Source organism: Prinia subflava, chromosome 2 (assembly GCF_021018805.1).
Source record: "Prinia subflava isolate CZ2003 ecotype Zambia chromosome 2, Cam_Psub_1.2, whole genome shotgun sequence".
NCBI classification, from domain to species: Eukaryota; Metazoa; Chordata; class Aves; order Passeriformes; family Cisticolidae; genus Prinia; species Prinia subflava.
Genome location: NC_086248.1, coordinates 77,945,675 through 77,958,671, shown reverse-complemented (window position 1 = coordinate 77,958,671; position 12,997 = coordinate 77,945,675). Strand labels below are relative to the sequence as shown.

The 12,997-nt window shown below is 36.9% G+C and overlaps 1 protein-coding gene across 8 annotated transcripts in view; it reads left to right on the top strand.

Annotated features, from left to right (window-relative positions):
- LTBP1 (latent transforming growth factor beta binding protein 1) overlaps positions 1–12,997 on the top strand; it is a 184,068-nt gene that overhangs the window by 99,857 nt on the left and 71,214 nt on the right. For all 8 annotated transcript variants that reach the window (XM_063390679.1, XM_063390680.1, XM_063390678.1 and 5 more), the window contains one exon: positions 685–756. In XM_063390679.1, coding sequence (XP_063246749.1) covers positions 685–756 — 72 coding nt within the window. The remainder of the gene's footprint in view (positions 1–684; positions 757–12,997) is intronic.

Genomic DNA, 12,997 nt, shown 5'->3' with positions numbered 1-12,997 from the left:
GTCCTATATGCTTAACAAAGTACTGGGCTTTGCCAAGAAGCTAGCTTTTAGTTCATAACCATAGAAAGAAGTCACTGCTCTCATTTATGATGTTTAAGAATCAATAAACAATTTTCTGTAGTCTGAAAAGCAGCCTTAAGTGGAGGAAAGAAACAATAAATAGAAATAAAGAGCTGGTTAACTGAAAACTTTCTAGTTTGGTGAAATTAAATTCAGTATTTTTTTGCAGCGTTGTTATATCTGTGACTGTTTACACTGATCAGCCAGGAGGTGAAGTTTAGTATTCTAAAATTCAACAGCTCTGTTAGGTAAATTCTAGGTGTTTCCATAATGAATCTTCAATTTTATCTTTTCCAAATGTGATATTTGTAGCTGGCTTGCAAAAATAATAATTTGAATATTTCAGAACAAATAGGGTGCAAGATATCCCGATTTCAAAGATTTGTTTTGTTTATTAACACAAATTTGACTGGATGCCTGAAGACTTGAGTGGTACACATGTTGAAAAAGATGGAATTAAGGTTACCTGTACAGTCTTTAATTTTAATTTCTTTGTCTTTTTTGCTTAACCATATATCACAAAACCTTTTAATTTTTTTAATATAATTATATATTAATTTAGCTGTCAGGCTGTGCAAGCATCTAAATTATCAATATTTAACTGATGTGATTTTTTTTTTTCAGCTTACCACGGATACGGTCCTATGCTGGAATGCCCACAAGGCTACAAAAGAATCAATGCTACATTTTGTCAAGGTATGATAGCAACCAAATTGGTTGTATTTATTTTTAGTACTGGCTTTCTGTGACAGCTTCTTTGATATTGATGATTTAGAGGAATAATTCCGGTCCATTGATTTATATTTGGGAAAATATGTTGAGCATACTTTTGAGTCTTTCCAAATACTGGCAGCTCTGTAAGAGTGAGTTTTTCCCTCCAGGGAAAATAACTTCTGAAACTTTTGTGTATACCCTCATTTTCTTTGATGCTGTATAAAGATGAGTTCATAAAGATTCTTTTCTTTTATTTTTCTGTAGAAATATATTGTTTTGTCAGTATTTTGCTAAACAGTGAATCTGCAGACATATTCAGTTAGGTCAGATGAAACTAGCAGTACAGAACAATTTTTGTGATCATGGAAGTGTAGAGTAATCAGAGAACAATTGTTTGGACTCAAGAGGCTAGGCACAACAGTACTGAGAAAAGCCAGGTAACATCCCTGGCAAGTGGAGATGAAAAGAATGAGGACCTGTGTGCCGTGTAAGGAAGTGACCCACCTGCTTCCAGAATGTGCACAGTGCAGATGAGGATGTATGGAGCTAGACACAGCCTAGTTGTGTGACTCTGAGATTATCATCACCTGCTGATAAATACAGAAGTTATCAAAACTTCGTTATTGTGGGGTCTGCATTGTCATGCAGCTGCAAAGCAAGGCTTGGGACATTTGGATTCTCCTGGTCTAGAGCATCTCTGACAAAGCTGAGGAGATGACCACAGACAAATGCTCATTCTTTCTGTGTATCTTGGAGCATTGCACAGAGTTGCCAGATCAGGATGTAGGAAAAAGCTCAATTGCTTGTCTAACTTGTTTGGCACAGCACAAGTAAACAAGAAAAGGAGCTCTGAGGCAATGTAAGCAATCTTGCAGCAGTGTTCTGGAGAGAGATTTGGGAAGGAAGGGAAAAACGAGTTCAAGTGAAGCTGATACTGCTGTGGCCAGGTTTCTTGATCAGTGTTGATACTGCACGGGATAAAAAGGTCTTAACAAATAGTAGTGCTAGTGGAGAGGTGGATAAAATGAAAGAATAGTTGATGTTAAAGGATATTTGTAGGCATTTTGGACATAAATTTAATCTTGTCTAACTGAAAATTTTCACTTTACATCTTAATGAGGGAATGTACAATAGCCAGTTGCATAAAGAAATTTTTGCCCACCAAAATAATAAAGTTGGTAGAGCACTCAACACAAGCATCATGCTGCTTCACTTCTGAGGAAGATGTGAGCTGCTCTCTGCAGCTACCTGAGCCTATCTGCTTCTCTGGTCTCTGCCTAGTGCTTTACCACCTCGCAAAGTAGGGACATTTGGAGGGCTGGATGAGTCAAAACGCTAAAAAAGTAAATGGAGGAGAGCTGCCAACTGCATCTCAAGAGCTTATTCCCTGCTTCTAAAGTCCTTTTGGTAAGAAAAAAGGGATGGGGAGATGTTGATGGCAATTTGCCAACAAGGACTGCAAAGTGAAAACGTGAAGGAGGTGAGTGTCAGATGTAAATGGGCAGCCTTTTTATGCCTCAAATTAAACATGCAGGTGATGTATGTATTTCAGCAAGATGGTTCCAGCTGTTTTGAAAGAGATTGCCTTGTTCCATGTATCAGTCACGAGGTTTTTCAGAGTCTGCAAAAGAGAGGTTTTCTAACTTTGAGCCTGGAAAGTGTCTAGGAGATGCCAGGATGGGTTAGTGCAACCCTCTGAGCATGCTCCAGGAGAGACAGGAGCTACTGATATCTTCAGTAGTCGTGTGTATACCACAAAAACTTTGCGTTGAAAACACAAAGTTTCTTTCAGACAGCAGCAACCCAGCAGGCATTTAAAGGCGAGGACAGCATTCAGTTTGATTCAAGAGGTTGAACCTAGGTGTTGGCAAACCTTATTTCATGGAAGCTAAGATCCTTATTCAGGCATTATGGACAGTTAGAAATGGTCTGATGCCTGTGAAGGTTGCCTGAAATAGGTCAGGAAGTTGTTTCATTGAGCAGTGACAGCCTGATAGAGAGAGAGAGAGAGAACATATGTCTCTGGGTAGGAGCATAAGAGAGAACTGAATACTGCCATGGTAGTGTACAGAAATAAATCTGTACCTGGTAGGATAATCATTGTGTTTTGCACTGGGCTTTGATAATTCTCCCTTTGACACATTTTTGTACTGTGTGACTAAAACTGCAAGAAATATGAGGCTTTAAACAATTTGTTTTGTACTGCTGTCACTGCCCCAGAACAGAGTGAGCTGTAGACTCTAAATATAACTTGCAGTTGATACATGGAAATTAATAATGTAGTGTTTAATCATAAAATGATAGTAGGATTATCTTACCGTGGAGTAGATTGTTGATGAATTTAGGATGGGGACAATCTCCTAATTTTCTGAAGAGGGATGAGGTAGTGGCTGTTGAAGATTCCCCTTACTGCTTTACTGAGGTTTGAATAGCTTCTGTGTAATTTGCTCACTAACACACGCTAAAAAGGAGATACAAACGGGAGAAGCCCATGAAACAAAGCCACAATGGCATTTAGTCCTATTGAAGTAAATAACAAGGTTCCCATTTTCTTTCAGAGGGTCAGGAATTTGACCTTGGTTTGAACGTTCTTCAGGAAACCTAGCTTGATATGTGAATGCTGCTGGCAGGGTGCATTTTGGTGCTGAAATGGTATTTAACATGTGCTGCTCAATGGGTCGGCCAGAAGTGTCCTGGTTTTTTTATCTGAAGCAGACATGCTTTTCTATAAGAGAAGAAGACAGGGCTGATGAAGAAAGAGCTGTTCATATCACTGACATGGACAGCTGTAGATGTCAAAAGAAAACTGTTTAAGCTGCTGGCGTGGGAGTATTCATATTTCTTTAAGAATCCTTGCAATTAAATTTGAAGGGAGTGGAACAGCGTGTCCATATGCAAGTGTAAGTTTTAATTAGATTATTCTTTGCTGAAAGGGTATGCATGCTGTGTCCAGGCTTAGAAAGGGCCAGGCCGAATAATGATGGGAATATATTTCTGAATCCCTGCCTGCAGCTAAAAGAGATTGGTTTTTTTTCACCTAGATGTTGTCCAGCTTTCACTGCCTTTGAAAACTCAGACCTAAAAGCTTAATTTACCTATTGTTTAACTTTGGTTTTGCAGTCAAAAGTCTACATAAGCTTCATCAACCAAGGCATATTAGTGTGATTAATAACCAGATCATTATTTTTTTTTCTTTCAAGTGAGTGAACTAATGTAAGCAAGCATTCTTCTCTCTAATGTGTAAGTAGGACCACAAAGAACCATCTGTGGGTATGTTAATTCAAGCAGTTTAGTGTAATTACTATCAAAAAAGCTTTTCCCCCCTCAGTAATTATCTTTTCAATGGGGTGATTTATTACATGTACACACATGGATGCCCTAAGGCTCTCATTAGAGGCAAAATACAGCTTATCAGTGTTGCAACGTCTTTGTCAGAATCCACATGCAATGCTAATTTCTAGTTCCTTGCTTAGAGTTATACTTACTGTTTCCTTAGTCTGCTAATGGTTTTCTTGGAAAACTGAAATGAATGGAAAAAACAGCTGGTGAAAAGGTTCAATTCATTTTTCAGGAAACTAACATATTGCCAACAGAGCACTTTAGAAATCTTATCTTGAAGAACTGGAAAAATACCTGAACACTTGTTGTTTTGCAATGAAGTAAAAAGCACATGGAAGTTCTTGGAAAGTCTCTATATTTTTAAAATTAAATGTTTCTGAGCTTGCAGAAACTAGTACTTGTATGTTGATAGATCAAATTCTATAATCACATGTCTGGGGGACTTGAAGCACTTTCCCCTTGGCTTCATCATTATTTAAGATAAATTTTGCAGGTATATTCTTACCTCCTACGTTTGTCCCTGAAATAATAATAATAAATTTGTTTACTCTGCATATTTATTTCACTACTTTTAAGTAATAAAAGAGCTTCATTAATAAGAAATGCTGTTACTTAGTTACTAAGTCAACAACCATCTTTCAAAAAAGTTCTTTTGTGATGATCATAGTGAGAAATAAATGTATCTCCAGAAACTGGGCTGGGTTGCTGTTTGGACACTGATTATGTGTTTGTGAAGTGTGGCTCTGCAAACTTGTGTTCCAGTAAATTCCACGCAAAAGCACAAAACGAGTTGGACTGATTTCTTCTGCTGCTATTCTGCTAGCTCGCAGAAATCAGTGGGTCACTTCTTAGAACAAGCAACTGTTTCTTCTGTAATTTTAAAAAACATTGCAATAGTTTATTTAGCACAAAGCCTTGTGTTTTTTTTCTTTTACCTCTCATTCTCACTAATCAAGTTGTTATGGAAACAATGAACTGTAATGTAGCAGTAAAATCTGGATATTGTATTTTTCTTAGAGGATATTAATAGTGGTTAATTTAGCTATAGCAGAAACAGTTGGAACAGATTTTTCTGTGGTGTTAATAGGTAGTTGATTGTAATTGGTTTTCGTAAAGAGAATAAAAACTGATGCCTGCGTATTGAGTCAATTTGGAGATCAGTCAGTCAATTTGAAGATCAATCAGGCTTGCAGGGAAGCCTAGTATGTAACTTATCAGAATGTATCAAATTTTCACAATTGACATTAATTATATATTCCAGTCCAAATTTATAGGATGATTTATTATGCATATTAAAGCACTTACAGCATGAAAACATCTATCAAGGCAGATATTACTAAATAACATTTAATGACTGACCACTAGGTCATTTTTAATTAAGAAGTTGCCTAAATACTTTGGCAAATTCTCATTAGTATACAATTGATCTAGACAGCTTTCTTTGCTTACTTGCAGCAGAGTGTTTTAAGGGTGTGTAGGTCTTATTGAAAGGCAAGTTGTTCTCTTTGCATCAGAAGGGGACAAAAATTTTCCATTTGGTTTTATTACTTAGTAATTTAAACAAAGTCAGTCCATTTTTGATAAGCATGGAGATAGGATTTCAGAGCTCACGGTAGAAGTCCCCCTTCAGAAATTTATCTTTCCACAGTGCTTAGGCCTGTAATCAGCTATTGTGATTGCTTGTGTCTTCCAGCACCAGCCACTTGGGACAGAGGGGGTGAGATGGGCTGCAGTACTTTTCGAGCCACAAGTTTATTCTGAATAGTTCAGTGAAATCACCAGGGCTGTGGTGGTCTGACTAGAAATCCCTGCTTCTAGAAGTTCTTATTCTTGGTCCAAATTTTATAAGAACCTTCTGGATATCATGACTGTCTTAGCTGAAAGCAGTTGCATATTTAATTTTTTGTGCCTTGTTACGTGCTGTATTAAAAATTGTGAAATTATATGTTGTTTTCTTCTAGTGCATGTAATGTGACTGTGAAAATCAGTCTTGTTCATTGATTTTTGAGTCATATTAATTCATGTAATCAAAATTCACCTACCAAATTTGTAATATAGCAAACTCAATGATACAAGTGAAACCTATTTTTTCCAAAGAGGTATTATTTTTTTAATTAATACTAAACCATTCAACACTCTTCACCCTTGTTTATGAAAATTTTAAATGCCATTTTTAGTTACTTCAGCATAAAATAGTAATGAAATCAAACCCCAGTTCTGTTTTGATAGTGTAACCTATAGTTTCCAAGCTATCAGTGCTCCTGTAAAGAAATTTGACTGCATTATTTCACATCAATAGTAGCGGTGGTTTCTTTCAAAAAACAAAGGCTTTTTTTCTTTGCATTTGTGTCCAAAACTCTTGCAGTAACCTCTGACCTTTTTGAATTCGTAGAGTGTTTTTCTTGAGTAAAAACAGTTTCTTTAAAATGAATAGATAGATTTAAATAACAGAATATCAGGAGATTGCAGGACACAGTAATAAGCATGTATGTTTGGTTGTAGAATTTTAAGACAGTACTTAAATGTGGTTAAAATTTCCAAGCAGCAATGATTTGGGGGAACATAAATTCAATGTGCTAAGCCTGGAAATGAAAGAATGAATTTAATTTTATAGGAATGTTTCAAATTCTTGCATGTCTGTGACCAAATATGGGCATTGCTCACTATCCGAAAAGGGTGGGCAGTGGACTTGCTGCGTGTGTCCAAATGACTTACTAGGCTGAAGGCAGGGAAGGCAGCTTTACACCACCTCAGCCTTTCTGCATTAGGCCAGCTGGGCCTGGGTGGTCTGAGAAGCTGCTGTAATGGTTAGCACAGCCAAAACACAGTGAACTCCTCTTCCTAAATAGCCTTACAGCTGGAAGCTGCCCAAGGGAAGCACTGCAGATCTCCAGCCATCAGCTTTTGTAGGGTGCTCTGTAGCAGAGCAGTTCTCTGCTGCCCTGCAGTCCTTCTGCACCACTTTGCTTGGCTGTAGCAGCCATCACCTTCAGGTTCATGTGTAGAACAGAAGCAGGCTATGAGACATTTCCATATTTGCTTGCTGAGGCATCTAGTAAGGTATTTCAATAAAAGGGGAAATTAAAGGGGCTTTATGATGTAGTAAATAACTTGGCATGTTTTACAGTAACCAAGCAAAGCATATTCTTTCAACAGTGAGTGACAGGAACAGTTCTTGTTTTAAGCAGGCACAGGAATTTTTCCTAGGATTGGATGTTTACACTTGGCATGGTTTGTTATTCTTGGATAAAGGATACTTAGGCTGCATTAAATGTCATTAATCCTGGAATAAAGCTGAAATGATTCACTTCCTGGATGTGATTGAATTAGGTATAACATTGCTCAAGGAAATGTGAGAGGAGTTCCTTGTAGGTTTCCAGTAAGGAACCAAAGTACTGTTGAACAGCAGCTAATGCAGTCACAAGCAGTGTTTTAATCTAATTTAAAAGCCAGGGTAGAATTGGAGAATGCAAGCAGAGTATTGGAAGTGAAGACCTTCTGCAGCATGTCCTCCCCTCCAGCTCAGAGTTCTGTGCATTGTCATTCAGCTGAGGAAGAGATTCCACTACACTGGACTTTTCTGTACATAAATACCTCTACATCAGTCAGAGGGAAACCCTCCTTTAGGTGTAAAGATGTTTGTCACTGAAATTTAAGTACCTTAGGACAGAATTTAAGTTTTGATTGATGCATTTCTATTTCAGTCATCTCAGTTCCCCAGTGTGCAGTGTATGTAAGAGATCTGAACAAGTAAATCCATACTCGAGGAAATACAGGTGGAGGTGTTGAAAAATCACTGGGGGTTTTGATCTTTAGGCAAGCAAGAACTGTTTAGAGAAGAGTTAACAGATAAGAGTCAGGTTGATTTTCCGAAGCTTCCTGCATTTTTAAATTTCTTCTCGAGTATTCAGTCTTTCTATAAATCACAGTTATTAGGAGAAAATAGGTGATATTTACTGTTGCCTGCACTTAGACTGACTGAAATTTAGTTTAGTATTGGCCTACTCAGCCCATGCAAATGTCTGTGTGGTCACGAGTAAAAACAATTCTTCATCTGATTGTGTTGGTGGAGGGTTAAATATATGTGGACCAAGATTCTGGTCAAGTGCTTTGGGGTATTTCTGATATGAAATATTGATGATTGCCTTACACTTGACAAAAATCCAAATAAAATTTGTTTGTGAGCATTCATAGAAAGCAAGCAAAAAAAAACATTAGCAAAGTAAATTTTCTTTTTGTTATCTGACTAATACATTCATTTCCATCTTTTATCTTCTAATTATGGATGTAAAGTTCTTTGAAGATGAATCTGGTTTTGGACTTAAAGCTATAAAGCTACATAATTATCATGGTTTGTAATGAGCTCAGTGTTAATATGTGCTTACTTGCTTAAATTAACACCACCTTATATTGTTCCCACCTTTCTGCTTTGCTTGGTTGGTTTTGAGGGTTGTTTTTTTTCTTGTAGTTGATTTTTTTAAGTCACTATGATATTACTGTGTTCGTAGTGTTACTCTCCACATGAGCAGACAGGCATGGAGTTAGAAAATAGCTGCTATAGCTTGTTTTTTTTCACCGGGAAATTCAGTGGCAGTGAGTCATTAACACATGGCATTTTCTGAGAGCAGGCTGACCTGACACCCAGAAGACCTATAAAATGTGTGGGTAGGTATCAAACACCGACTGTTGTTAAGAGAGCCTGTTTTAAATTCTCCTCAGTGGGATAGATTAGCAGCAGTTTGGTTACAGTGTCTGGGTTATTTGAAGCTGGGAGAGCAGTGGTGGCCCTGGAGAGCGTGGTGGCTGACCTCGCCGTATATCAAGCTGTGCTTAGAAAAGGGCATAGGAGGAGCTGAGACACAGCAGACTCATCTGTACAGTGCTGCAGCATCACTGGTAGGACCTTGGTTATGGCAAAGCTTCTGTGTTTTGTGAGAGCAGAGTCACCAACAGGGCCACTGGGATGGCATTTGGCTTCCACTGCCATCTCAACTGATTGGAAGGATGAGTCGAATTTTCATGGGGATGGACCACCAAATCTAGGGACACAGTGTGCCAAGGACCAGTTCCACGTATTTGGCAGTACTAAAGGGCAACAGCAAAGGGGTCAGGCTGTCAGTCAGAGCAGAACTGACAATGCTTCTTTCATGCCAGTGGGGTTATAGCCATTTATTACCATTGAGAAAGGATCAGGTCATTCATATTGTCAAACACCAACTGTTAAAAAAATCAATGCTTTATTTACAGTGCTTACTGTGAGAGTTCTTTATGGAGCTGTGTGAGGTGCTGTGTAGAATACCTTCTTGTTTAATTTTTTTTTTTTCATATCACTGATACAGAGGCTTTTTACCAATGGAACTTAATTACTCTGTTTTTTTTCAAAAACTGAAAGTCTATATTGAGTTGGTCTTTGGAAAGCTTTAATTGCATATGTGTTGTTTTATAGTACTGCTACCTAGCCCCTTAGTATTTTCTCTGTGTTGACGAAGGTGTTTGATCAAAGTACTCCTCAAGCATCCATCAGTTTGTACTTCTGCACTAGACATTATTCAGGCATTTTTCTCTAGTTTTTACAATGGCGCAAAAGAATTCTCATTCCTATACTAATGTAAAATTGAAATATTTTTTATGTCCATATACAAGAAACAGAAGACTAAAAAAAAAAGTCTGCTAATGAATCAGATTGAATCAGATTTCCTTTCCAGCTGCCTGAACAAGTTGATTCCAATGCAATTTGCACAGCTGGGCAGGCTGGCAGGTGGTAGGAAAATGCTTTGGATCAGTGGCCTTTTACCACCGTCTGAAACGAAGTAGGTAGTAATTCTGGGAGGATTTTTTTTTTCTGCTCAAGTTGTTAAATAAACACTCTTCCTACATGTATGTATGTTTCTTTTGAAAATTTGAGTTGTTTGTTTGTTTTTATCAGATTCTGGCTTATTTCTGTGGAATCCCTAGACAAGCTTGTGTAATTCAGCATAGAGCATCAGCTCAGTAATTCAATAAGCTCATTGAGTAGACATGATCAGGAAAAGAGACATTAAAATACACTGTAATTAAGTTATGCTGAGGCACTGGAACATGCACAATGATGTTAACTTTAAAAATGGGACAAATTTAGCAAGAGGAATAACGATATCAGGAACTCTAGAAGGAATGCTAGTTGGTATTTACATACATATGTGAGCTGGTACTTAAATGTAGCAGTGCCCACATTAAATAACAATAGCAGAGCTCATGTGAATGGGGAGTTATGTTTTTAGTACAAGACATGCAAGAACATTCGTCTATAAGGAGATTGAGTATGGAGGCAATAATGTGAACATCTGTGAACATTTCCTGCAGAATAGCTGAATCATTTGGAAAGAAAGATGACTGTGTATTCATGAATTATAGGAAGGTCCCATGTATCCACAAATCAGCCACTCTAGTAAATAATGCCTTGAAACATTCATACTTCTAATATTCAAATAATAAAGTTTATCCATATATAGTTTTTTAACACTCCTTAAAATGAATGGGGATGCAAATGAGTAAAGTTATCATCTAATAAGTGAAGAATGCATCATTAATAATTTTTAACATTGAAAATGCAAATGCATTTATGTTAAGCCGTGTAATTACTTACCTTGCTTAAAAACAGGCAGAAGGGTGCAATTCTCCTAGATAGAAAGAAAAAGTGCCATCCATTTCATGCTGACATACAAGTAAATAGCAATGTATTTTAATGGTTAACAAACAAGAGACTTAGTCTTTTAATTGAAAATAAGTATAAAATCCAAGTCAAATTGAAATTATTTAAAATAAGCTGTCTTCTTTGCTGATGTAAAACTTAAATGCTGTTTTCATTAGACAAAGCATTTCTGCTAATTCTAATTCCAGAAAAAGTCATCAAAAAAGTGATGCATTATGTATGTTGCTTGGCAGACATCTTCAATTTTCCTCCAGTCATATATGTTAATTTTTCTGTAAAGAAAAACATACACTGAGACTTTGGAAAGGGAGAAAGATGTTTTAAAATGTCTGGGTATTACAATGTAGGAAATAGAGAAATTATTTTCATTATGTGTATCAATTTCCCTGTGTTTTTCTGCTTCCTCCAAAATCTGTACGTGGTTTTTGTGCATAAGTGTGTGTGTAATTTCTGTAATTGTGTTGAGAATTTTCGTTTTGAAATGAACCCAGATAATGACATTTTTCCTGTACACAGAATAAAAGATACTATCTCTTCCTCTAACTTATTTCTGACATCAGAGAAAATGCATTATCAAAGCAAGTAGAATAGTTTTGTGGTTTAGCATTTGAAGACTGATGTGACAACCTAAATTGCCAACAGATAGAAAATTCAATAGAGGGTTCTTGAGTGTTCCAGTATTTTCTTTGTATTAGCTTCTAGATATTTCAGTCTTTTTTTTAATTAGGTCCTAGTTGAGCCTAATTTTAGTAAATGGAACATTAGTAATATGTCCTTTCCTCCCAACAACTTTACAGCAGTATCACTGTTTCTATTTAAGGATGTTTCTATAATGTCTTTTGTTTGCTAACTGTTAAGATTTAAGTTCATTTCTTTAATACTCACAAATCATAATGGTATTGAAATAGTGATAATCTTCCCTCTGGGATCAGTTGGAACTGTGTAGATGCCTTCAATCATATTTTGAGATTTCAGGGTAAAAGAAAGAACCTAGCGAGGAAACTTAAGAAACTGATAAAATTCAAGTGCATCTGAAAACGTCTAGCTTGATAAATATTCTGTATTAATGCAATCCTTAAATAAGATACTTCTGTATGACATATGGGATGTCATCTTGCTTCAACATTGGACGAGACAAAAAGTAGACTGCTGTACAAAAACATTTCAGCTGGATTTTCTGCTCTTTTGTTATACCATTCTCCTTCTGAAATAGTCCACTCCCTCTGAGGTCAGAAAGTCATGTAGTCTGGGAATTTCACTTGAAAATTCCTTTGAGGCAGAACTGATCCTTTGTAATTTGTGTGGTTTCCATCACATTTCATCCAAAGTTCTAGGATATAAATTACTGCTCTTTGTCACACACAGCTAAGTGCATAGAAGTGAAGTTTATCCAGGTGGTGTCAAGATACTGTGTTAGGTATAGCACTGGAAGAGCTGAGGGATAAGCTCAACACTGAGTATTTGGAAAAAAAATGTGGCTGATATGGCAGTTGCCAGAGTCTGCTGTACTGTGTACTCTTGTGTCATGGTACAGATAGCCAAACTTACGGAGAAAAATGAAGAAAGAATCTTTCTGTAGGTTTCCAAATGCAAAGTTTGGCACATCTGTTATATTTTGTATATTGAACCTCTTACCCCCCGTGATGGTGTTGAATTAGGAAGCAACATAAAATAAGGTTGGTATTATAAAAGCTAAAACGAAAGATAATAAATATATGTTTTAGATAAATGATCACTAATACCTGGCTTTAAAAGAACTAGCTGGAATTTCTAACTTCCAGGTGAAGTCTGTTTACTCAGCAAGGTAGGTGTTTTTCCTGGCCTTAAGGATAGGGAGGAAAAGTCTGATGGAAAAATAATAGGTGTAAGTATTTTAAAGTAGATCTATTTTAATCCACTCTATCAATTTTTCTTAAGGGGGAGACTGCAATTTATGACACAGATAATTATGGATTAGAGGATTTTTTATTTTATTTTTGTTACTATTTGTGTGTTTGGATTATCAGTGCAAACTAAGTTGTTGCTGTCCTGTGAAATAAAAACCTAGTTTGGCTGACTCAGTTACAGATGGTACGAGATGATTGTTAGACAGGTCCTGTTTCAAGAGTAAGCGAGCAATGGATGCACCCGTGAGTGTGATGTAGCCCTGAGGCCCAATGCTTGGGGAACGGGAGCATTGTTCAGTCAGACCCT